General features: G+C 39.3%; 2 protein-coding genes across 3 annotated transcripts in view; one reads left to right on the forward strand and one right to left on the reverse strand.

Moving 5' to 3' along the window:
- The first annotated feature begins 2253 nt into the window (after window positions 1-2253).
- On the forward strand, window positions 2254-2906 carry LOC129743606 (WD repeat-containing protein 48 homolog). Of its 2 annotated transcripts, XR_008736627.1 has the most exons (3): window positions 2254-2528; window positions 2588-2807; window positions 2870-2906. XR_008736627.1 is itself a non-coding variant. In XM_055735670.1 (2 exons), exons 1-2 carry the CDS (start codon window positions 2300-2302, stop codon window positions 2713-2715), a joined length of 357 nt encoding a protein of 118 aa, XP_055591645.1. In that variant the 5' UTR covers window positions 2254-2299; the 3' UTR covers window positions 2716-2848. The 2 variants fall into 2 exon arrangements, 1 of the variants encoding a protein (XP_055591645.1); XM_055735670.1 differs by lacking the exon at window positions 2870-2906 and having other exon boundaries at window positions 2588-2848.
- Window positions 2907-23562: 20656 nt separating this feature from the next.
- The window catches only part of LOC129748265 (homocysteine S-methyltransferase-like), a 43750-nt gene continuing 41806 nt past the window's right edge, over window positions 23563-25506 (reverse strand). The window contains exons 3-4 of the mRNA XM_055742805.1: window positions 23947-24254; window positions 23563-23881 (exon numbers count right to left, since the gene is read on the reverse strand). Coding sequence (XP_055598780.1) covers window positions 23716-23881; window positions 23947-24254 — 474 coding nt within the window. The 3' untranslated portion in view covers window positions 23563-23715. The remainder of the gene's footprint in view (window positions 23882-23946; window positions 24255-25506) is intronic.

The raw sequence follows: 25506 nt of genomic DNA on the forward strand, positions 1-25506 counted from the left end.
CTTGATCAACACATCCTGGAAAGTGAGTATTGAATAGACAACTTAATGTTTCTTCGTCGTTTGATGTATAATCACCACTAGGGGTTTTAAGGTATGAAACCTGATAATCTTTTGATTTGGCTAAGACTTTATTTAACCTACTTGCTTCGTGCAAGCTTGAAATGTTTGTGCAGTAGTTCTGCCAACTTGAGCGTTCGGCAGCTCTTGTTGCTTTCCGGTAAGCTCTGCGAGCCAACTTGAAGGCATCAAAACCTTCCGTGCGCCTTCGGTTCCAAGAGCGTCTGCAGTTTTTTCGTAATTTAATGAGATTTGAGTTCCACCATGGTGTACTGTTTTTGTTGAATTTCAACGTTCGTAAGGGACACGCTTCTTCATAAGAATTTAAAATAATTTCGGTGGTTTTTGCAACCACTTCATCCAACTCAGAAGGAGTAGTAATTTCAGGTGTATATCCATGAAATTTAATAGCAATATGCTCCAAATATAGGTCCCAATTAGTTGTTCTTGGGTTTCTGAATGTAATTGTTTCTAAAAACTCACCTGAGTGTTCAAAATAGATAAACCTGTGGTCAGAAATCGATTCTTCGTTAGGCACATGCCAATTTGAAATTTCCTGAGAAATTGTTCTAGAACAAAGTGTGATGTCAATCACCTCATCTCTGTCACACCTAACAAAAGTTGGTTTATTTCCTACATTTAGAATTTCTAAATCAGTGCTGGTTAAATATTCCATTAAATTTAAGCCTCTCAGATTGATATCTGAGCTACCCCATACAAAATGATGGGCATTGGCATCACAGCCAATTACAAGAGGTATATTTTGTGATTCACAGAATGAAATGACATTTTTTAAATCATCCGTAGGGGATGGTTGTTCATATGGTGAGTATGCTGAACAGTAGATGTATTTTCTATCAGGCAGTGAAACCTGAACGACGCAAATGTCTCTTGTTGTTAGATTGGGTATAAGTGTTGCATTTAAAGAATTGTTTATCAATATACATGCACGAGGCATTATTCGGGCACTAGTCATTCCAATTACACTGAACACAGTAAAGTTTGGTTTGAGCAAATTCCCTAAGTAAAAAGTTCCATTTCGGAAATAGGGTTCTTGGACCAAGGCGATTGATGCAGTTCCATTAAGGATTAAACGACATAAGTTAAGTGTAGCGGTTCTTTTGTGCTGCAGATTTATCTGTGCAACCTTAATAGAAAGCATTTCTATCAAAGAATTCCACACATATTTCCATCACACACAAGAACCACTGCACCTTCATATCAACGCATGAAGCGGGGTATCCCATACAGGATGAAAATTTAAAAATCGTGTGTATAATCTGAATCCCACGAGTTGCCAGGAAAAATACGGCCCTTTGCACCAGTGCCTGGCTATAGTGCTGACCTTAACAACGTTCTGCTTAAGATAGGATTATTATACACCCTCCTACCCCCACTTTGGGGCCCGCAGGCACAGAACCACCTTGAAGCGGGTGTTTACAAAATTTAGGAGAATACAACTCGTGCATGCGCATTAATAGCAATAAGCATAATTGGTGAATCCTCCCTGAAGAAACTTGGCTTGGAACCAAGCCAAGGTTCCCCCCTCCCAATGTGATAGTCGCATTTGAAGAATGACTAACGCATATGGGAAGTACTGGATAAGTCGCCTTTTACGACGTGGACCAGTATCCCAGTGGTAGTATTCTATAAGCCGCCACCACACAGCTAAGATGCAAACATGTGACATATAGAAACATGGAATTTACGTTTGCATTGTATATTTATGACATTCTCGATTCAAAGCTTTCATTTGAATTGAACGAAATTTCTGAATTGGATTAATAAATAGTATATTTACATCTTCATAACTTCATTTCGGGACTACATGTTTGAAATCTACCTTTTTCTAAAAGCTACCGATCTTCGTCTATAATTCTTTTTTATTTTAATATTTCCCTTTCTATCTTCCTTTCTTCTCTCACAAAGTGTTAAGTTAAGCAAACAATTGTAAACAACTAACATCGATTTTGGTCCTTAAAACCTAAAGGTATGAGCCGTTTCAAATAAATAAATTGTTAAAAAAAAATAACATTCATTTGTTAGTACACATAGTCATATCCTATATAGTCATCTAAAATATATTTATTGAAAATTTCATTTCTCAATATCCGTACAAATTTTGATAAAACATTGAAACTGGCACCACTGTCGCAAACGGTTTCATTCGTTTGTTTTGCTTGCTGCGCCGGGAAATTGTTGCCTCAACCTTGCGCGCCGCAATCAGGCCGCCCGGAAGAAGATGCAGGTTTCGTTCGTGATCCGGGACGCCGAAGAGAAACGACATCAAAATGGAGTCGACGCCCTGCAACTGGATCCGATCAATGTACGACTGTACCCGGCTGGGCGCGATGCCATCATCCGGGTGTGGAGCTGCACCCAGATCAGCTCCCAGGAACCGTACATCCAGAGCAAGGAACACCTCCACGATTGGGTCAACGATATAGTTTTGTGCTGCGGTGGAAGAAATTGTGAGTTGATTATTCATTTAAAATGAATAAAAAAATTAATACTTTCTTTTCTTCTACAGTAATAAGTGCAAGTCGTGACACCACCGTGAAAGTGTGGAATGCCCACAAAGGATTTTGCATGTCGACGCTACGAACTCACCGAGATTACGTTCAGGCACTGGCCTACGCCACGGAAACAGGTGGCTAGCTCCGGTCTGGACAAGGCCATCTTCCTGCTGGAGGAATCCGCACACCGGGGCATTCAAGGAATGCAAGAACCGATGACATTTTTTGTACCAGGTACGTGGAAATTAAAACCATTTTTAAAACAATTTCCTATGATCCCGTTTGTTATATTTTAGGTTACGCTGCCGGAACCCTCAAAGTTTTACTCCGTGCTATGGATTGTTTGGCTCGGAAAGTTCTACAGGACGTGCATGCTGGGTGAAATGAGGAGGAGGCAGCCGGAAAAATGTACATTTCGGGCAAGTTTGTGATAAACGTGATTTAATAAAGTGATGAAATTGAAATGATTTTCCATTCTAATCCGAAAAAAATCCATAAGCACTGAACGAAATTTTGCGTTAGTGTGCGTGTGCGTCTTTTAGCTAACGGTTCCTAAAACGGTCTGCTTAGCGTTGGAATCAAATCGCTACGGAACTTTTATCGTTGACGTTCAGGAATGATAGCTCCTCAAAATAACTATAATGAAACGGTTCGTACCATGATCATTCCGATTTCTGTAACAGTTCGATTGACGGTTTGGTAAATCGTTTAAAATATGCCTACACATGTTCATTCCAGAAACAGTTCAATGCCCTGAAAACGTTATTCATAAGCGTATTATAAACCATACTCTAACTGTTCCTAGAACAGTGTCTCCATATAAAGGTTTTAACAGTTTTAAACAGTAACATAACTTAACGCCATATTCAACAGACCGTCGTTTTGGAATTCAAGATAAGTGCAATGTTTTTTATGGTTTCAGATATCATTTTCTAAACGTTTTTTACACTATTTCTTAACGTTTTATAACTACTACAGGAACCGTCATGTTACAATATTTTTGTATTCGGGTTGGAACACTGACTGTCCCACCATGGATTGGGAGGCCTTCAACTAACAGATGAATTGCTTGAAAAACATCTTAAAACTCCCTTTGTTATTCCCTACCTTTCAGCTATACTCTTTAAGAACGCATAACGTTCTTCCAATATCTGAACTCTGTGATTTGCAAACTGTTATATATAACTGTTATATATATCTATGATAATCTACACTCAACTGAAAATATTCAAAACCTCCATTTTACTACGGGGTTGCGAACTCATAACACTCGCCAGTCAGATTTCTTGCAACGAAGCCGATCCACAACATCATTAGGGCAAAAAAGAATTTCGTTTATTGGACCTACTAAATACAACACCTTACCAACTGATATTAAAAACATAACCAATCGTTCCATGTTCAAAACCAAAGTGATACAGCTTTTGAAAGAAAAATTGAACCATTAAAACAGTCGATCATCAACCAGTCTTTGTTTTGCTTACCTTTTGCATATTTGTAGCGTTAATTTCTAATATTATTATTCTTTAAAAAATTGTAGTTTGTATTTTTATCTTATTAAATTATTGAACATAACTTGATAAAATTAGTAAATATAATTAGTGTAATAGTAAATATAGTATAATGAATCTCTTCAAAGGAAATTATTTTCCATTGAGATTCATATTGTTGTCAATTTAGTTAAATAATACATTTCCTCGCACGACATTAAACAATTTTGTGTTCTCAGCATGATTAAAATTTGCTCGCGTTAACTTTTATTATTCATTGCTGCCAGACATGCTGAGAACAGTAGCGTCCATTACCAGGGGGCTCAATTGAGCCTTTTGGTGTGGGGGAGTGTGGTGGGCCGCTACAAAAAAAAAAAAAAAAAATTCAGAATGGGCTTTGTTTGAGAAGAAATTGCACAATCGTGAATCAAACGAGAAAGGAAATTATATTCCTCTAAGGGAGGTAAAGTATCTGTGGTAGTGTAGTGTAGGATTATGAAAGAATTTCTTAAACATTAATAAAAATAAGTTTTTAAGAATATACGTGTGTGAGGATTCATCGTTTATTGTACAAATTTGAGTTTAATTTCTGATCGTGTACTCGCTCTTGCAATGTTGACAAGTTCTGCGAGCCAGTCAATAAACTAAATTCCGAGACGACGGTCGCGTTTCCAAAAGAGCTTGTTAGTTTAAGCTAAACGGAAAAAAAATTGAAGTTACCACAGTATCTACAGAATCGATGGCTGAAATGGTATCCGCAAATTTTTTCCAGTCGATTTGTTTTGTTAGGTCAAATGGCACATTAATAGAACTGAAATTGTTGGACCCATTGGCGATTGAAATTTCGATAGGCAAGTGATCACTACCATTAGAATCATGGACCACCTTCCACTGGCGATCAAATGATAGTGAATTTGAGCAGAGTGAATGGTCAATTGCACTTGGTCTTGTAGGAGGTTTCGGTACTCAGATAGATAGATAGATAGATAGATAGATAAGAGTAGAACGACTATCGTCAATTTGTTCTCCCCAGACAGTTTCATGTGAATTAAAGTCACCCAAGATCAACCTTGGCTCAGGGAGTACTGAGCAGAGGTCCTCTAGGTGACTTCGATCTACTGCAACTCTCTGAGGCCAGTATAAACTGACAACACATAAGTCTTTATCTCTTATAGTTATATGACAAGCAACCGCTTCAATTGCGCCTGATAAAGGAAGGTGGATTCTGTAAAAGGAGTGGCGCTTGTTGATCCCCAAAAGCACCCCTCCATAAGAACCGTCGCGATCCAGACGGACAACATTAAATCGTGGAATAAGGTGTTAGACTGAGAAGAAAGCCAAGTTTCGGACAACGCAAAAATACCACAATTTGCTTCATAAAGAAGAAATTTGAACGGATCCAGTTTAGGGATAATACTGCGACAATTCTACTGTAAAACAGTGATATCTCCGAACTCTCGGCTTAAATTAGCCATCGAGAGAGATAAACACTGAAAGGAGGGGCCAAGTTTGAATCAATTGCTTTAAAAATGTCTTCACTACATGAAGCATTGAAACTACAATGCTTCGGATTGATTCCGATATATTGAAAACCGTGAAAACTCCATCCAAGATATCCGAAAACTTGAACAATCCCGGTTGGGAATTGGATTCAGGTAATTCTGCATTGGGGTTGGAGCTCTTAGAAGTTCCCGGTACTTCTGGTTTATTTTGAGGTGTCATAGTCATACGGAATCCAGGTGGGATTGTTTTTTTTTTCTACAGTAAGTGGTTTTGGCCTAACGACGACTGGTGGGCTAAACGTGGGTACTTTGTTGGGGATTCTGGTGTTCTTACTAACTTACTAACGCCATTGGATTTAACGTACTCTGCCTCCAGGCTCATTTCTGTTATCACGCCATCAATTTCTACGTCCCGTGACGGAATGTAAACTTGATACTCTAAAGTTAAGAACTTACTAGCTACAATCTCATTGGCAGCTTTCCGGTTGGCCACCACAACTCGCAACTTATTCGGTCGCACTTTTCAAGATCTTTTGTGATCTGAACTACATTGAGGTTTTTACCATTGCTTTTGGGCCGGATGAAAACCACCCAAGGACCAGAGAAAGTTGTACTGTCCGCGTAGGTTCGGAGTCGGGTTGTTCTGCTGTCAACTGTAGATGATGCAGAGTTATCATCCATAGGAGAATCATTTGCATCTGAAGGACCAGGGTGAACCGGATCCTCCAGATGCTCCTCATCTTCGTAGACGATTCTCTCATCATTCACAGTTGGCGGACGTAACCCCCCGCCTTCGTTCATATTCTCTAACGGGAGCACGAATGCCCTCCGTGTTGAAAATATGACCGAAGCACACAATTATCAAAAAAAGGGGAAAAAATAGAAAAGAGAAAAGAAAAGATAAGAACTTACAATTTATCACTGTGTATTCTGCAGACTTTGTCCAGTGTCTTATGATGAATAAAAAAACACGTGGTATTCAGTTCATCAAAGATGGCGGCATCAACAGGCATCCTACTCGTCTTCAATTCGTCCTCTTGCAACCCGGCCACGGCGATCAAACCCGAATCTGTCCAGATTCAGCCCAGTCGGTAAACACTCCGATTTTGAGGGCCGACAAGAAGCACTGCGTTGATTATGATGACGATGATGGTCTTGAAGTAGATGAAGATGGCAAAAACAATCGGTAATGGAGCGACAGCACGTATCCAACAATTGTCTTCCAGCAACGTAGTATGAGACTCTTTGGCCAGAAACTCCCGGATAATTATAGCTCAGTCGCAGAAGACCCCTTGACTAATCTCAGGGTCGGCCTACGGCTGGGTAATCGGAGGGAAACGCGGACAAAAACTAAGGAAACAAACCGTGGGCTTTCTACAATCAAACAATCAACAAATTAAAACTTGGGACGAAAAATTACTTTTATTTCAAGGAAACGAGAAACTACTTCAAAACTTTGGTTTAATGATCTTGGCTTTATTAACCTCTCTACTGTGTAGTGTGGGTGTGTAGGGTGTGGGTTGGACGGTGGTCGATGACCGTTGCGGTACGTACCGGATGCTCGATGACTCTGCGTTGGTGAGCGCTCACTAGTTACCTTTTCCCGGGGTTGGGTCCGACAATGGCGGATTGTCGATGGCGGATCACGATCGGGAATGTGTTACGTGACCAATTTGCCAAAATGGTGGCAGCTCGTCTGACGTGACGAACGGTAAGGATTACGGCGTCTTCCTTCGTTGACGGGGATCAGCAGACCACGGCAAGACCGTATTGGCCGCGCTGAGAAGGGCTCTCCTTTGTAGTTAGAGACTTCGAGAAACTCGAAGTCCCGAGAGATGAGCCTCCTTTGCGGTTATGGTCCTTCCTGAACCAGAGGCCAAAGTCCTTTACGGTAAGACGTAGACTACCGTCAGGTAGTCTAGGCCGAAACGTACGACGGGATTCCTCAACACAAAACGGGATGGCACAAGAACAAAACACACAGGTTTTCCAAATTTCTTGGCTGTTGGGGAACACACCTGACTCGCACGAACGCCGGAAGAAAAAAGCCCAGAGTCAAAGACCCTCTTTGGCGCGATACTTCACTCCTTTCCTCCACCTTCTCCTTTCCAAAATACATTAGGCGAGTTATTGCACCTTGCATGCAACCTACATGCATTCGACCTTGCAACCAGTCTTGGTTGCAGACTTGTTGACGAAGATGCCACACGCCCAACTTAAAACTAACAATTATTGTATTTGTTAAAACCTATCTTCTAAACATTTATTTAAAATTTGCCTAATCCTAACTAAATTAACAAATAGGAAAACAACAGTTCGAAACAACAATTAAAACAAAATGGAAAAATTACCTAAGGACTTTGTAACGACGGTTACAAGTATTAGGCAGTTGGCGACCGAAAACACCACACTTTTTGCAGGAAAACCCCACTCCTTGTGGGAACACCTTTGTTCTTTTTTAGTCACACTCTGATTTGGTCAACAAAGAAACTTCGACACCGCACAGGTAAAGAAATAGGTACATCCGAACAGGCCGAACGATTGGGATGAAAATGAACCTCTTCTTAAAAGCTATAAATCTCTCTCTCTCTTTCTCTCTCTCTCTCTCTCTCTCTCTTTCTCTCTCTCTCTCTCTCTCTCTGTCTATACACAATCCTTTACTATTTTCCCTATATCTATTCAAGTTCTTAACAATGAATTGTATGTATGTATGTGTATGTATGGTTCCCCCATCGGTAGCAAGGTCTAGCCTGTGTCTGTGTGGCTTGGCCTTCGAATTGCTTCTCAGGCTTCCACGGCCGATGGTTCGTCGAGAGAAGGCATCCAACCTTCAGAGACCTACAATGATTGGCAATCCACTCCGCTTGCAATAGTCTCCTCAGATTTACCCCAGATTCATTTCCTCTGAAATATATAATTATTTATATAATGAAACACATCTTACCTGTCGGCAACTTATGGGATTCGAACCCAAAAGTTTTTCTTGCCGATACCGGGAATCGAACCCAGTACGCCTGGGTTACCAGACTCGCGCCAGCCTATCCACTAGACCACATCAGCGCTATAAAGTTCTTAACAATGAATTGTAAATACAAAAAAAAACTAAAAAAAATCCAATCTACAAAATGCATATGGTTGGCTTGCGAAATTCGACATGACCCATTTGGCTGCCACCCTAAAACATACATATTCTTTTGCTTGGATCATCAACTTTTTAATTGAAAGATGAACTGCAATATATTTATTTTAGCCTCTTATTGCTTTCCTCTTGCGACTGGCTAGAACCATTCTGTTTCAACTTGCCTATAAGGCCAAACATATTGAATTCAAATTCAATTTTTTTCCATATCTTGACGTTGGCTACACATTCTGAAAATGTAAGACTAAGAGTTACTGAAACATGGTGGAGAGGGTGGACTGTATCTCGGTGGGTGGCATAAAAAACAACCACTGGTTGCCCGCTCCCCTTGTGGGATTGGGCCTCGACTTGACAACCCCTGTGGTTGCCAAACCAGTGGAGGCAGGTCGGTGGACAGGCTGCCTGGAATGCCAAACAAATCGGTGGTTGCCACAGTAGCTAAACTCTTTCGGATAGTGGCTCTGAAAAGAGCCCTTTGGGGTGTGGCAACAGAGAACCGGAAGCAAGAAACTGTAGCAGCGAGCACGAAGAAAAACACTGTCACTTAGCACTTCATATTTCTCTATTTACTGTATTTATACATTCATTCATTCACACTCGAAATTTCTCGAACCCTCTGGATGAGCGAACACCGTTTCGCTCTCGCGACGTCATCGGCTCCGTCCGAGCACGACGACGATGATGCGAGCAGCTATTTCCTGGTGGCTGCTTTTGCTCTCCGGCTGGTTCTCTCTTGCTGCTCTCTGAAAATTAACTAAACTTGCGCGATCAACGGGACCGCGCTTTTTATAATTTCGGCTCCTCGCGCGCTGCTCGCTGATTGGCTGATGTTGTTTCTCCCCGCTCTCTTTCTTCGCGTCGCGTCCTTACTTCAGACCGCTCTGCGGACTGAACACATGGTAAGATTCCGATCTTTAATTTTCATAAAAACAAGTTGGTACACCATCACGTAATTCTTGGCAAATATCACGTGAAAATGGAAAACAATTAAAGTAATCCTAATAATAATGTCAAAACCCTTATAAGAAACTTACTTTCAGCATTGAAATGTTCTTTGGGGCATTTACGAATGATCAGGGACGTTACCAATGCCCTTATTTTGACCGCAAACGGATGACATTTTAGTCTGTGAAAAACTTGTGTTGTTAGAAGATCGGGTGCACTTTTAGCAATAGCTGCCCAAGCGGACGTCCTCAGGTGTCCAGTCTCTGCGCCCAGCTTTTCCATGTAGTTCCAAAATCAAACTGAGGAAAACTTACGGCGAGAACACTGTGAATTTCATTGTCCGGAACTTTTTGCTCAGCTAATTGCATGTAGTCCTCGGAAGGTGCCCAAGGGAACGCGGACGGAAACGGAATAGTATTTACAACACGTATCAATTTCTGATAGCTAAAGCAACGAATAAGTAGTTTTAAAAAAATGCTCTAACGCGCCGGAAAGATATCCTACATGGAGTTCAAAGTCGATACAGTCCTTGTGATTAGCCAGAACTACCATGGGTAGAAGCGATAGAACAAATTTTGTTATCATGGTTGGATACTGAGCTCAGAAAACTTTAACGTAGGCAGAAAGCGGGTCCACCATGGATTTATATGGGCTAAGTGTAGCCAAATGGGTAATAATTATCGAGTTATTCGCTCCAACTAAGAGGGTTGAACATCCGTTAGATAAAATATCGAGGCATTAAAATTGAAAATTGGACTGGCTCGTGCCAGGCAGACTGCATCCAGCAGCCGTAAATCTAAACAATTGTGTCATTTTGACTATGGAGTTAAGGCAATGATAATTAAGTTACAGGATACGCGGCTCAACTTTTTTTCGTTTGTCAGGTTCTGTTTTTATATTAATTCAATTTATTGAGTAGAAATTCTATGTTCATTTTCGAGTATCAATTTGTAAATAAAATAAAGATTTGACAAATTTAAACCATAAAATTTATCCATTTAATACAAATCTTCACGTGGGCATCTTATCTAAGACTGGAATGAGAACAAAGATTAAGAAAAAGAAGTCATCCAAGTAGTTTTTGAAAATTGCGTTACCGTAAAACGGGTGCTCTCTTTTTTCAATATTTCTCGATTAATTTTTCTGTTAAGGGGAATGTGACATGTTTAATATATTTTGAGCCAGTAGGGGAGATGAGGGCATAACGAGCACCCAGGGCATAATGAGCACTACGCTTTTCTACGAAAGTACGTATTTTCTTAAACAAATTTTCATGAGGATTTGTTTCATACTTCCTATAGTATTAATTTTTCACAAAAAAAGGAATCTCCTTATCATCTTTACAGAGATATTTAAAAAAAAACTAGCTTGGTTCTCAAGTTACGAAAATATTATAATTTTTGAACACCACGAAATAAGCTCTTATGATCTTAAAATAACCTTGATCTATAATGTACGCACTGCAACATGATGTACACATTGTTTCTCAATTTTTACCATCATAAATTTTTTGATTTTTCACTTTTATCAATTTTAAAACACGTTTTTACTTAAATTTGTTGACTAGGGGCATATAGAGCACCATATTATCGAGGCATAATGAGCATTTTCTGCCGTAGAATCTAGCAGCGAATTAAAACTGATTTATAGCGCCACACCTTGACTGGTTTTCATCCGGCGATTTAGCCTATTGGTAAGGTGTCGGAGAAGTATTCAAAAGACTAGAGTTAGATTTCTGTTCGAGGTGATTTTTTTCCATTTACAATTCATGATCGATTTTTTTTATTGTTACATTATACGGCTAGTAGCATCATCCTTCGAACAAAGCACATAATGTATGAGCGTGCGTGAATTGTTTGTATTCTACAAACAGACCTAGATTATTTTGTTATTGCTTTGTTTGATGAATCTACGACTCACCTGACTTCATCGAATTGAATTCGCTGCTAGATTCCCCGGCAGAAAACGCACTTCTTGCCCTGATTAATGGTGCTCATACTGTCTCAGGGGGGGGGGGGTTCTCATTATGCCTCCACAGTGGTTGGTTTTCAGCTTTTGGCAAAAAATTTTAAAATGCATTTTTTAACGTTTTCATCTAGTTTTTCACGTTTCAGCCCGTTAGGGAATAGGCTTTTCAAGTGTCTGAACACGAAACAATAATGTAACCTCCATATTATAGCTATGTTCTATGGTTAAATAAGCGTTTTCCTTAAGGTGGCCATTATGCCCCCATCTCCCCTACTGGACTCCTATGAAAGTAAAACATGGTTGCAGAAATTTATGAGACTACTTTAAATTTGATTTAAAAATCGATTTCATGTTTATTTAGGATTTGATGCTTTAGGATAACATTGATCAGTCTCTATTTTGACGGTTTTAACGAGTTTTCTTGATCATAAAGTATACAAAACACCTTCATCAGTCCGGCTTTATGGAGGGACGGTCTACGACGGACCGGATCTTCACACTATGGCAAATCCTCCAAAAATGCCGTGAACACCAAGTCCCTACGCATCATCTTTTCATCGACTTTGTAAGTATGAAACCTACCACTCCCACCGGCGTGTAAGAGAGTCCCTTTCTAGACCTCAGGGCGGCACGCTTATCAAACAAAATCGCAGGGAGCTTCCAGAATGCACTCAGAAAAAACCCCAAAATTGCACTTCTCGACTAATGGTTTTATTCACGCTTAGTTGCACATTAAAAATGGTCACAATAATGGCACAGTACCTGGAGGGCCAAGCCCTTGTGGATGCTGCCGATATTGGTATGGGTGTCGGTAAGGCTGACGTTGTAGACGTGTCAGCGAGTGGACTAACCTGTCCAATGACGATGGCGGTTCCTCTTTTCCTCGAGTACAGCGTCGATCTCGGTTGGTTAAGACAGTGGCCTTCAGGTAACGGGCGGTCCACCGTCTTGGGTCGATCCGTAACGTTCGAGGATGTAAGAGCGACCAGTACCAGTGGATTTTGCTCTAGGAGGACCTGCGCACACTCGAAGTATTCGAGTGATGGGTTTTAAGAACCATCTTTGGCGGCATGTAGCAGAACGGAGTGTAGAGGCGAAGGCGTAGTTCATCTACGACCTCGCGTGACTCTATATCGAACCCAGTATCCAAAAGGTGGTGAAGGCCAGTCGGATACGCTGGACAGGACATGTTGCGAGAACGCCAAACGACTGTGCTGCAAAACAGGTGTTTGCTGCCAATCCGTAAGGGCGCAACGAGCGAAGTGGTTCGACCAAGTGGAGCGTAATCTGGCTTATGTGGGCAGCCCGAGAAGATGGAGAACGGTTGCCATGAACCGAGTGATTTGGAGGAATATTGTCCTGAGATAGACCATGTAAATTATATAAAGCGAGGTTTTAAAGTGCCCTTGTAGGTTCTTAGAAACGGAAATTTTTTCTTAAGGTAATGTCCCTCAATATAACAATATGTACGTATTCTACGCAGTGTCTATCTTAACCATCAAAAATGTCCGTTTCCACCGACCGTTTTTGAAATTGCTAGTCGAAGGCATTTTTAAACCTCCCAAAACTGTTCGGGTCAATATGACCTGAAACGCTGATTTCAAACATCCTTATCCAATATACTGAAGAACCGGGATTTTTTAATGACCAAGTATGTTCTATGAAAAATAATAATCAAATAAACGAAAAAACTGAAATTTGAGTTTTGAAAATCGATTGATTGAGAAATAAAATAAAGCTAAGCAAAGCCAAATTTGGATGTCTATTTTTTAAAGTAATATTTTTTTTCTACCGGAAGATTCAAGATAGTGGTCATAACTTTCATTGGACCCCAACAATTCCCCCAATGCATCGCCAAACACACGAGTACAAAAATCACTGAAACACTTGAGTACAGCTAAGCTGTCAGAAGTTATGAGTATTTTAAAAATAAAATGGTTTTGTCAGACGTTTTTCTTTCTGAACCAGCTTCTGAAAAGCTGGTGAGATAAATTGACTTATTGTACCTACGCAAGGGATGAGCAACGTGCGGCTCTCGAGGCGTTCTTGTGTGGCACGCGAAGCTTTTTTCAAATTTGTGTTTTTTTTTTTTGTCTTTTTTCTTCGATAAATTGTTATAAAACACTAGTCCATACTTAACCAAAAAAAAATTTACTTGTCAGAAACTTGCCCAACAGTCATTAAGATGGTTAAATTCTTGACGAGTACAAAAATCACTGAAACACTTGAGTACAGCTAAGCTGTCAGAAGTTATGAGTATTTTAAAAATAAAATGGTTTTGTCAGACGTTTTTCTTTCTGAACCAGCTTCTGAAAAGCTGGTGAGATAAATTGACTTATTGTACCTACGCAAGGGATGAGCAACGTGCGGCTCTCGAGGCGTTCTTGTGTGGCACGCGAAGCTTTTTTCAAATTTGTGTTTTTTTTTTTTGTCTTTTTTCTTCGATAAATTGTTATAAAACACTAGTCCATACTTAACCAAAAAAAAATTTACTTGTCAGAAACTTGCCCAACAGTCATTAAGATGGTTAAATTTTGTCTGGCATTTCTTATGTTCTTTAAAGGCAAAAGTGCATTATTCTTAATTGGCAAATACTTGCAAAAAATAAAACCATTAACAAGAGGGGGGGATGGGGAATAGGATTCTATTTCATATGACTCATGATCAAAAGCGAAATGTAGTTGGACTGAAGAAGTTTGGGACGACTTTTTTCAGAAATGTCATAGCGAAATCATGCCAAAACTTGATAAATTGTGTCGTCTTACTTTAAAATAAGCAATCCACATTATCTAAGTTAGATGGCTATCCAGAGATGGAAAATATGGAAATGCTTTTAGTACAATACAAACCCCTTCAGAAGGCGATAAAGCACATAAAGTAACACACAGGTTACTGATGACGATTTTTCTAATATAAAAATGGCAGGGGAGTTTACCTGGGATTAAAGAAATCAAGATTGAGAATTAGAACTTAGACGGAATTCACACAAAAAACTGTGATTTGCTCAACACCAAATTTTAAACGCAACTTTGAATTAAAAAAAATGGGTTTTCACCGTTTGTAGTGAAAAATTTGGTCTTCGGGATAATTCAAATTATGGAAAAAGGAATTTTAGGAAATATTAAACGTCCAACAATTAAAAAATCCTATAAAAACTAGCTAAGATTTAGCGAGGTACCTTATCAATTCCAGCTGGTATTGTCTGCTTTGCATTTGAAAAATCGGGTTTTATTTTTTTAAACATTTTAAATACATACTTAATACTGTGGCATAATTATTTTAAGCGACAGTGTAAAGTCGCCAAGCCATGCAACTTTGTTTGCAGGTTTGTTTAATCAAAAATGCGAGCCACCCAGTTGGCGTAAACATCCGCTCACCAACTAGGTTGCAGCGTAAGCAAAAACAGCGCGCGTTCTCGATGGGTCTCGCAACTTAAATCAGTAGAATAAAATTATTCCTTTACCCAATCTCAAACGCGGCACACGCGTAGTGATTTATTTTTGCCTTCTCCTATCACAAATCAATAACCCCACATGGCGACCGTGACAGCTATTAGTGCGAAAGTCATCAGTCAAAGCAAGTTTCGATTCGGTGTACTCGTCGTTTGTCGTCGTCGTAATAAATTTTTTCCTCGTCTCGACGGCGCGGATTACAAAAATAATCCCGTTCACAAAAGTGACCGCAAATGAAAATCCGGATCCCAGCCAACAGAAGTTCCACGGATTTCGTGTGAGTGTGTTTGTGTGTGCTGCTGCTACTCGTTTCCCCCGTTTGGATTTTCTGATTCGCTCCCGAGATGGGGTGGTTCTCGAACGATCATGAGATCGTCACGACCAACAACACACCGTGTCCAATATCAGCGCCACATCATCAAACGCAAACGGTCGCTCTATGCGTTTTAGCGGGCGTAGCATTGGGCTACGTCGTCATCAAGATGTTTTTGAAGGCGCACACCGCGCGCACCGTACGTGTTGCGGAGAGAGCAGCGCGCCTAGCTGCCGCTCCAGTCTAACCAGCAGATGGAAAAACAAAATTAAGCGATTTTTATTTTCAACCCGGACAAGCCAACTTAAAATATTCATCCAAGAGCAGCATGCCTAGCTGCGTTTAATCCAACTGAGGAATGAAAACAAGTGATTGTGTTACGTGTACGAGCCATCCCCTACCAGCAAATGATTCATCCAAAAGCCAACCCACTAACGGAACTGAAGCGAACCCGAGCAGAAACTTTGGACCACCAAACTGAGGAGCAACCTGGACCAACAAACAAATGAAGTATCTACCTAATTAGTTTAAACCATATAATTTTAGAATATTAATGCCATGCGATGTTTTTAGGTACGTCAAAATGTCTAATCAGGCAAACAGGAAACAAAATTTGAAGAAGTACAAGGATAAATATGTAAGTAATAAGTAGAGGCATTAAGTGATGATAAAGAAATTAATTGAAGAGCTAAAAAGCATAGACAAAAAACTTCTTGATAAAATTAATGTGCGCACAAGCGTGAGGATCCTGCGAAGGGACCTCAAACGTGCGAAAGAAATAATTGAAGAAGTTAAACTTATATCAAAAAACGAAAAGGACAGAAAGACAGCTGAGGACATATTCCTAGCCATCTCTAAACTAGTGGAACTCAGAGAGAGATCAAAACTCTGTTCACTAAGGGCAGCTGCATACGCAATTGTCCTTGCGAACAAATTTAAGAAAAAAATGACCGAGTTCGACATGAAACAAGCCACGTCCATCGTACAAACGTACGATGGATCGGACGAAAATTTAGACGCATTCATAGATGCGGCCAAACTTCTTGATGAATTAACAATCGATAGACACAAGCCGTTAGCTCTGAAATTTCTCAGAACTCGTCTAACCGACAAAGCCAGGTTGGGCCTGTCGGATGACTTAGCCAGTATTGAAGAACTTATAGCTAATGTTAAATCCAGGTGTGAGTCCAAACTCACATCTGAGATTGTATTAGCCCAATTGAAGGCTATAAAAGAAAGAGATACCGACAAAATTTGTGATCGTGTCAACGATCTCACGGCAAAACTTTCGTCTGTATACTTGGCAGAAAAAATACCAGTTGAAACGGCAACCAAAATGGCCACGAAAGCCGGTGTAGAGGCGCTGAAAACCAAAGTAGCCAGCAGCGACATCAAACTAATTCTCAAGGCTGGATCGTTTCAAACGATCCAGGATGCAATCCAGAAGGTGAGAGAAAATTTAAACAACGAATCTTCGTCTCAAGTCCTGTCTTTCAGAGCAGGCAGAGGACGCCGATTCAACGGGCAAAGAAACCAACCACCCAGGTATCAACAAAATACCTGGAGACGAGGAGGTGGTGCCCCTAGAGGTTTCAACAGTCAGCGATGGCGTGACGGATATCAAAATAATAACAATAACAACAATTCTGGTTTTCGCCAGAATGACAATTTCCAACCGCGATTCCAAAGGCGAAGTAATATTTACTTCGCTGCTGATGTGGGAAACCAACAAATCCTCCAACCAGGTGGTGCTGGAGGACAACCAATCCAAGTCCACCAAAACCAACAGAGCCCAACGCAAGGCCAAGTGGCACTTGCGCAAATGCTACAGAGGCAGTAAAAATTAATAATATCGAGTCGAATTGTTCTAATTTCGTCTACATGAAATTAGATCTCTCCGACTCGATTTTTCTACTATTAATTGATACTGGAGCTGAAATTTCTATTTTAAAACCTGATAAAATTAGGCCAGATCAACTTATAGATACAAACGAAACGATAAAAATTACAGGAATAATTGAACAAATAGTAGATACATTAGGTACAACGGAATCGTCAATACAGTTATCCCCATCACTCAATATTAAACATAAATTTCAAGTCGTACTAAAGGATTTTCCAATAGCTACTGATGGAATCCTAGGACGCGATTTTTTCACAAAATATCACTGCAAAATTGACTACGACGCTTGGATTTTGTCAGGTATTGTAGACCGAGAAACTTTTGAACTTCCGATCGAAGATCACATTAACGGTGAGTTTGTACTGCCACCGCGATGTGAGGTATACCGACTTTTGGATACCGCTAACATGACAGAAGACCATGTTTTAATTTCACAAGAGATTTCCCCTAGAGTTTATTGTGCAAACTCGCTGATAAGTGCACAAAACCCAATAGCCAAATTTGTAAACACAACTAATAACGCCGTCAAAATCAACAAAAAATTTACAAAAGTACTATCTCCGTTGCAAAATTACGATGTATATTCAATTTCGGAAATTGATAACGTCAACAGACATGCAAAATTGAAAGAAGAAATAAATCTTTCCAATACACCAATTGAGTGTAGAACGGAGCTTCTAGAACTTTGCAAGAATTTCAATGATATTTTTGCACTAAAGTCTGACAAGCTAAGCTGCAATAATTTTTATAATCAGAACATTAAGCTGACCGATAATGTTCCTGTTTATATCAAAAACTATCGAACCCCGGAGTCACAACGGGAAGAAATAAACAAGCAAATTGACAAGATGTTTTCAAACGGCATTATTGAACCATCAGTCAGTCCGTATAACTCACCAATTTTACTAGTGCCAAAGAAATCCGCTACAGGTGATAAAAAATGGCGCCTGGTAGTCGATTTCAGGCAACTTAACAAAAAGATTGTAGCCGACAAGTTTCCTTTGCCAAGAATAGATGACATTCTTGACCAATTGGGAAGAGCAAGGTATTTTACGACGCTAGATCTTATGTCTGGTTTCCATCAAATACCTTTGGAGGAAAGCTCAAAGCCCTATTCAGCTTTTTCGACTAGTAATGGTCACTATCAATTTACGCGATTACCGTTTGGTCAGAACATATCGCCAAACAGTTTTCAGCGTATGATGGCGATTGCACTTAGTGGTCTTCCACTAGAGTGTGCATTTTTGTATATCGATGATATAATTGTCATCGGTTGTACAATAAAACACCATTTAAATAATTTAGAAGAAGTCTTCAAAAAACTTCGATTTTACAATTTAAAACTGAACCCTGCTAAATGTAACTTCTTCTGTTCCGATGTCACGTATTTAGGACATCATATTTCCGCTGAAGGAATTCAGCCAGATAGAAGCAAATATTCAGTCATTGAAAATTACCCTGTTCCAAAAAATGCAGACGAAGCTCGAAGATTTGTCGCATTTTGTAATTACTATAGGAGATTTATCCCCTATTTTTCTGATTTAGCAGCACCTTTGAACAAATTATTGAAGAAAGGCGTAATATTTGAATGGACATAACAGTGCGAAGAAGCCTTTGTGTCATTGAAAAATAAACTTCTGTCACCGCAAATTCTTAAGTTTCCAGACTTTACTAAGACATTCAATCTATGTACAGATGCATCGAAAATAGCATGTGGTGCAGTGTTATCACAGCTTCACGATGACATCGAATTACCTGTTGCTTACGCAAGCAGGACATTTACACGTGGCGAACAAAACAAGGCCACTATAGAACAAGAACTTTTAGCCATACACTGGGCTATTAATTACTTTCGACCGTACCTATATGGACGACGATTCATAGTCAAAACTGATCATCGTCCGTTAGTTTACCTATTTTCGATGAAAGACCCTGCATCGAAACTGACAAGAATGAGATTAGATTTGGAAGAGTACAGTTTTGATGTCGTACATGTTAGTGGAAAGGAAAACGTTGGTCCCGATGCACTATCACGTATCGAGATCGACTCTGAACAGCTCAAAAATCTTTCAATTCTTCCAGTCCAGACCAGGTCAATGACAAAGGACAATAACGAATCCAATTCGCATATTAATGACATAACACAGAACGGTGATGTTAAGGAGACTGATCACCTCCATGCTTACCATTCTGTAAACAACCTTGACGCGTTTTACCTACCGAAACTAGCGTTCATAGTAAGAGAAAAATCTGTACAGATTAGAATTCAAGAGAAGAATATGAAAAATGATTTTGCTCTAGCGCAATTTCATTATAACAAAATTGACATTAATAAAATAAAGGTATACCTTGAAACAGTTGATGAAATGGCCAAAAGCATCAACGTAAAGAAAATAGCACTAGCAGAAAACAGTGCGATATTTCAATTTGTAAATGTTCAAATTTTTAAGGAAATTTGCAACATATTATTGAAAAATGTAATAATCATCATTTACAAACCAGCTAAAATTATTACCGACGAAAACCTTATTAAAAATATCATAAAGGAAAATCACAACAGCCCTACAGGAGGACATGTAGGAGTAACTAGATTGTTTAAGAGGCTACGTTCACAATTTTATTGGAACGGTATGCTCAAAACTATCAAGGAAATGTCCGGAATTGTTCCATTTGTAGGCAAAGTAAACATTTTACGCATACAAATGAGAACCTAATTAAGACTAACACGCCAATGAAATGTTTTGATTCAATAAGCATCGATACTATTGGACCATTAACAAAATCAAGAAGTGGAAACCGCTATGCGTTAACCGCGCAATGCGAGTTATCGAAATACATTATCATAGTACCACTGCAAGACAAGCAGGCTAGAACACTAGCCAAAGCATTTGTCGAAAATTGCATTCTGATACACGGATGCCCATTACAGATAAAATCTGATATGGGAACGGAGTATAGGAATGAAATTTTTGAAGAAATCAAAAAGCTTCTGAAAATTGAACATAAATTTTCTACAGCCTACCATCATGAAACGCTTGGAAGTTTGGAACGCAACCATCGTTGCCTCAATGAATTCCTACGAGGTATCATAAATAATCAACATGACGATTGGGATGAATGGCTTATGTATTATGCGTTTAGCTACAATACATCCCCACATACAGATCATCAATTCACTCCATTCGAATTGGTGTTTGGCCATAAAGTAAATTATCCATCCTCTCTTATGCATCCGCAAGCAATAGAACCCGTTTACAATCTTGATGATTATGTTATCGAGTTGAAATTCAAACTTCAAAAATCAGCAAACAGAGCAAGAGAATTACTTGACTCTGCGAAAGATAGAAGAATTAAAAACAATCAAAATTCAAATCCATTAATCATAAACAGGTTTGTTTAATCAAAAATGCGATCCACCCAGTTGGCATAAACATCCGCTCACCAACTAGGTTGCAGCGTAAGCAAAAACAGCGCGCGTTCTCGATGGGTCTCACAACTTAAATCAGTAGAATAAAATTATTCCTTTACCCAATCTCAAACGCGGCACACGCGTAGTGATTTATTTTTGCCTTCTCCTATCACAAATCAATAACCCCACAATACCTACACGAAATCGTTTGATCTTTACTTTTCCAGTTTTCAATCGTGTTGAAAATTGTCATCATAAAAGAATGACGTTTAATTTTTATACTTCTCTTTAACTATCCATGAAGCTTTACAAATTGTTAGTTAGTGATCTTTTGAGTGCGGCCCGCCGAAAGGATTTGTAATTCGAATTGGCCCGTTGGTTCAAAAGGTTGCTCATCCCCAATGAATCTACACCCAAAATAATATAGAAATTAAATATACGGGATTACTCTCGTAAACTAAGCTTTTGTGGCATCACATCGATTCTACGTGAGCCTTGTAGTAATTACTGGACTTACATATTATAGACACATGAATTTCACGTAAAGTCGCACTGGATGGATTCAAATCCGTTTTTCGCAATTTTCTCAAGCATGCGGTAGAAAATTCTTATTTGAAAAATGACTTGTTGTCAATCAGCTTACGTGATTTTATGCTGTGAAAACTGCGACAACTCAAGAGCATTCAGAGTCGGTCGGAAGACGAAAAGTAGACCACACTGGATATCTTTCGGAACCCAAGGAGGTAAGTGTATTTGATTTACCATATTTATTTATTTTATTGAAGTTATGGTCTGTGTTTCTTTCCAGCTTCGGAGAAAGCTTCTAGAAGTAAAGGGTGATACGGTCAAAATTTGGTCAAGGGAAAACGCGTGTAAATCGGTGAAATCGTTTATTTAAATAATCAAATTAAATTTCTTTTTCAAGTTTAATTAGTATAAAATTCAGGAAAAATATTCAGTTAGGCTTCCGCTTTTCCAAATCCGAATTGCCGGGCCTTACGCTTAACCCCTGCCATCAGATTTTGTACAGCCACCTTGTCCACTTTCTTCGCCGCAGAAAGCCAGTTTGCCTTGAACTGCTGCTCGTCCTTAGCAGTTTTTTGGTCTCCTTAAGGTTCCGCATGACAATAGCCCAGTATTTCTCAATTGGCCGGAGCTCTGGCGTGTTGGGAGGGTTCTTGTCCTTGGGAACCACCTGCACGATGTTGGCGGCGTACCACTCCATGGCCTTTTTACCGTAATGACAAGATGCCAAATCCGGTCAAAACAGTACGGAACAACCGTGTTTCTTCAGGAAAGGCAGCAGACGTTTATTCAAACACTCTTTCGCGTAAATTTCTCAGTTGACAGTCCCGGAAACTATAAAAATGCTGTTTTTCAAGCCACAGGAACAGATGGCTTGCCAAACCAGATATTACTTCGCGAACTTTGACAGTTTCATGTGCTTGAAAATATCTTATACCTTTTCCCTTCCTTTTGCCGTATAAAACTCCTGTCCCGGAAACTGCTTGTAGTCGGCTTTGACGTAGGTTTCGTCGTCCATTACCACGCAGTCAAACTTCGTCAGCATCGTCGTGTACAGCCTCCGGGATCGCGCTTTGGCCGTCGTACTTTGTTTATCATCGCGATTTGGAGTCACTACCTTCTTGTAAGTCGATAGACCGGCTCGTTTTTTGGCTCGATGCACGGTTGTAGACGATACACCCAGCTTATTTGCGGCATCTCGGAGAAAGAGGTTAGGGTTTCGCTTGAAACTACCGGCATCTCTCTTTGTCGTCTCAGCGGCTTCCAGTTTTCGATTTCCTCCCGATCCAGAATTCCTGGCTGTCGACACACGTTCCCCAAACACTTTAATAACATTTGTAACGGTTGATTTGGCAACTTTCAGCGATTTTGCCAGCTTTGCGTGCGAGTAGCTCGGATTTTCGCGATACGCGAGCAAAATTTTGATACGCTTCTCTTCTTCCTTGGACGGCATTTTGACAACTGAAGAGTAAATTTTAAAATCAAAATAGATGCAACATTCTACCCACACACACACCTTCAAAATGAGGGGTGTTCATGTTTTTTATATGCAAAATTGAAAGAAATGCGTCAAGTTGATATTGACCAAATTTTGACCACATCACCCTTTATCCTACATAGAGTTCAAAGTCGATGCAGTCCTCGTGGTTAGCCAGAACTGCCATGGGTAGAAGCGATAGAACAAATTTTGTTATCATGGTTGGATGCTGAGCTCAGGAAACTTTAACGTAGGCAGAAAACGGGTCCGCCATGTATTTATATGGGCAAAGTGTAGCCAAATGAGTGATAATTATCGAGTTACTCGCTTCAACTTAGAGGGTTGAACATCCGTTAGATAAAATATCGAGGCATTAAAATTGAAAATTGGACTGGCTCGTGCCAGGCAGGCTGCATCCAGCAGCCGTAAATCTAAACAATTGTGTCATTTTGACTATGGAGTTAAGGCAAAGATAATTAAGTAACAAGATACGCGGTTCAACTTTTTTTCGTTGATCAGGCTCTGTTTTAATATTAATTCAATTTATTGAGTAGAAATTCTATGTTCATTTTCGAGTATCAATTTGTAAATAAAATAAAGATTGACACAGGAGAAGCTTTGACAAATTTAAACCATAAAATTTATCCACTTATCCATTTACTACAAATCTTCACGTGGGCATCTTATCTAAGACTGGGATAAGAACAAAGATTAAGAAAAAGAAGTTATTCAAGTTATTTTTGAAAATTGCGTTACGTCATATTTAAACGACCCCTTTTATGCAATACCTTTGAAGGAAGGCGTTAGCCGACGAGCTTAACGTTAACGCATCTAAGACAAAGTTTGAAGTAAATAAAATATTATGCTCCTGAATTAATATTGAAGATTTTATTGTCTAATATATAATTAACTCAAACTTATCCTATACGTTTTGGCTTCTGTTTGAGCCGAAGTATCGGTAACATGTTTTCGTGCCTTAAAAAATAATCAGCCTATCATCTACTTTTTAACAGTAACAATTAGAGCGCTTTAAGAGATCCAGGTTGTAAAGATTCTACCGTTTGCTTAATCCTCTTGATGTCCCGGGCATTGGTACGGCAGCATCCTCCGATAAACCGGGCACCGAGTTCAATCCATTTCGGCACATAGCTCTCCAGCGGAATGCAGGATTCCTTTCCGAACCATCTACAAAATTGATAAATACCGTTACACAAATTCTTTCAATAATCCCAAAAAACAAGCAACTTTACCCTGTTTCCACACTGTAAACCTCCCCGGAGTTCGGATACACGATCAACGGAATCCGGTCCGCCGGAGGACGGTTTTCATTGACTGCCTTCAACAACGGGGTAACGAAGCTGGGATGGACACAGTTGACTCCGACGGCGATGAGATTGTCGTTTTCCAGCTGCCGAGCTCGTTCCCACAGATGGATGGCCGTTTCCGCAAAATTTTCCCCCCGAGCAATGTGACCGACGTCTTTGCACTGGAACGACATCCAGAACTTGACAGTTGGGTATTCCTCGGTCATCAGCTCCAGCATGGCTTCCGCTTCCATCTGGAAAAGGAAAAGTGTGGTTATGGTTACGTACTGCCTTTGATCAACATAAACGTAGGAAAAGCGGTAATGGTAGCAAAGTTGAAAGAAAGAATAGAAAATTTGATGGTAATAACTTCTTTTGTTTGATGAAGATTCCCACGAAGTGGAAAATTTTTAAAATTCAAAGGTATACCGACTAGGAAAAACTCTTAATTTTTATAGACGTTCAAGTGTTTTCGTGAACATATTTTGTTACAATTTTTCCCGCTTGGTGTTGGCATGATCAGAAAAACAAAAAAATTAGTATTCTAAAGATGTTATGTACCGTTAAACGGGATAACATTGATTACTGGGGTAGCTTTGGTCAACATGAAATTTTTCCACATGATCATCAAAAACTAAGTCTAAAGTTTAAATATCTCAAAACTTTTTTCTACGTTTGAAAACCTACATGTTGAGTTTCAAATTGGCTAAAACTTGGTTTGTTTTTAAATATTTCAAATGCAAGTAAAAATATAATTTCAAAATCTTGAAATATCTATTTTTCGAAGGCTCGCAAATAAATACTCTTCCTGATTAAATCAAAGCGTTTAGAAGCAAACAGGTTTATTTATGTCACAGTTCAACTTTTTTGCTTAGTAAATTTATAGTTTTGGCGTAGTTTTTGTTGTATTTTAAGGTAATTTTTTCATATTTAAAAAATTGGGACGTTTTCCAACAGTAAGCCAGTCCAGGACAAAAGGCTAGAAACCCCATCAAATGGTAAAGTTTTAAGAAAAAAAATCAAAGGGGAATAGTGCGAGGGCCCAGAGAATTGAAAGAAAGCAAAATTTTATTTTTATTTGTAGTCAAAATTTTATGAGTACCTTATGTTAAGAAAAATTAGCCCCTTAATTTATGCAGCATCCTTGTCCATCTTTCGATTTAAATTGTTGTTCTGCCTTAACACACGAACTGCCTTAGTTTATCAATTACTAGCATTTGTAAATATTATGAAGATGTTTTGTATCCTCTATGATCAAGAAACCGTCAAAATAGAGACAGATCAAAGCATCAAATTCTAAACAAAGACGGAATTGATTTTAAATTCAAATTTAAAATTGTGCTATAAATTTCTGCAACCATAACCATTACTAAACTCATATTATTTGTTTCCAAAATGTTTGTATATTTATGAAAAATCAAACACAAAAGTGGAGGTGCAGCAAATAGAATAGAAATCAAAGTTAATTATTTAAAATAAAAATTAGTTCTTAGTTAGCCTCTGTTT

This window comes from Uranotaenia lowii, chromosome 2, assembly GCF_029784155.1.
Source record: "Uranotaenia lowii strain MFRU-FL chromosome 2, ASM2978415v1, whole genome shotgun sequence".
NCBI classification, from domain to species: Eukaryota; Metazoa; Arthropoda; class Insecta; order Diptera; family Culicidae; genus Uranotaenia; species Uranotaenia lowii.

Bases quoted from the DNA above. Each gene is read 5' to 3' on its own strand.
- LOC129743606 (XM_055735670.1), top strand. From the start codon at position 2,300: ATGCAGGTTTCGTTCGTGATCCGGGACGCCGAAGAGAAACGACATCAA. The intron at 2,529-2,587 runs GTGAGTTGATTA...TTTCTTCTACAG, and splicing joins GTGCTGCGGTGGAAGAAATT to TAATAAGTGCAAGTCGTGAC.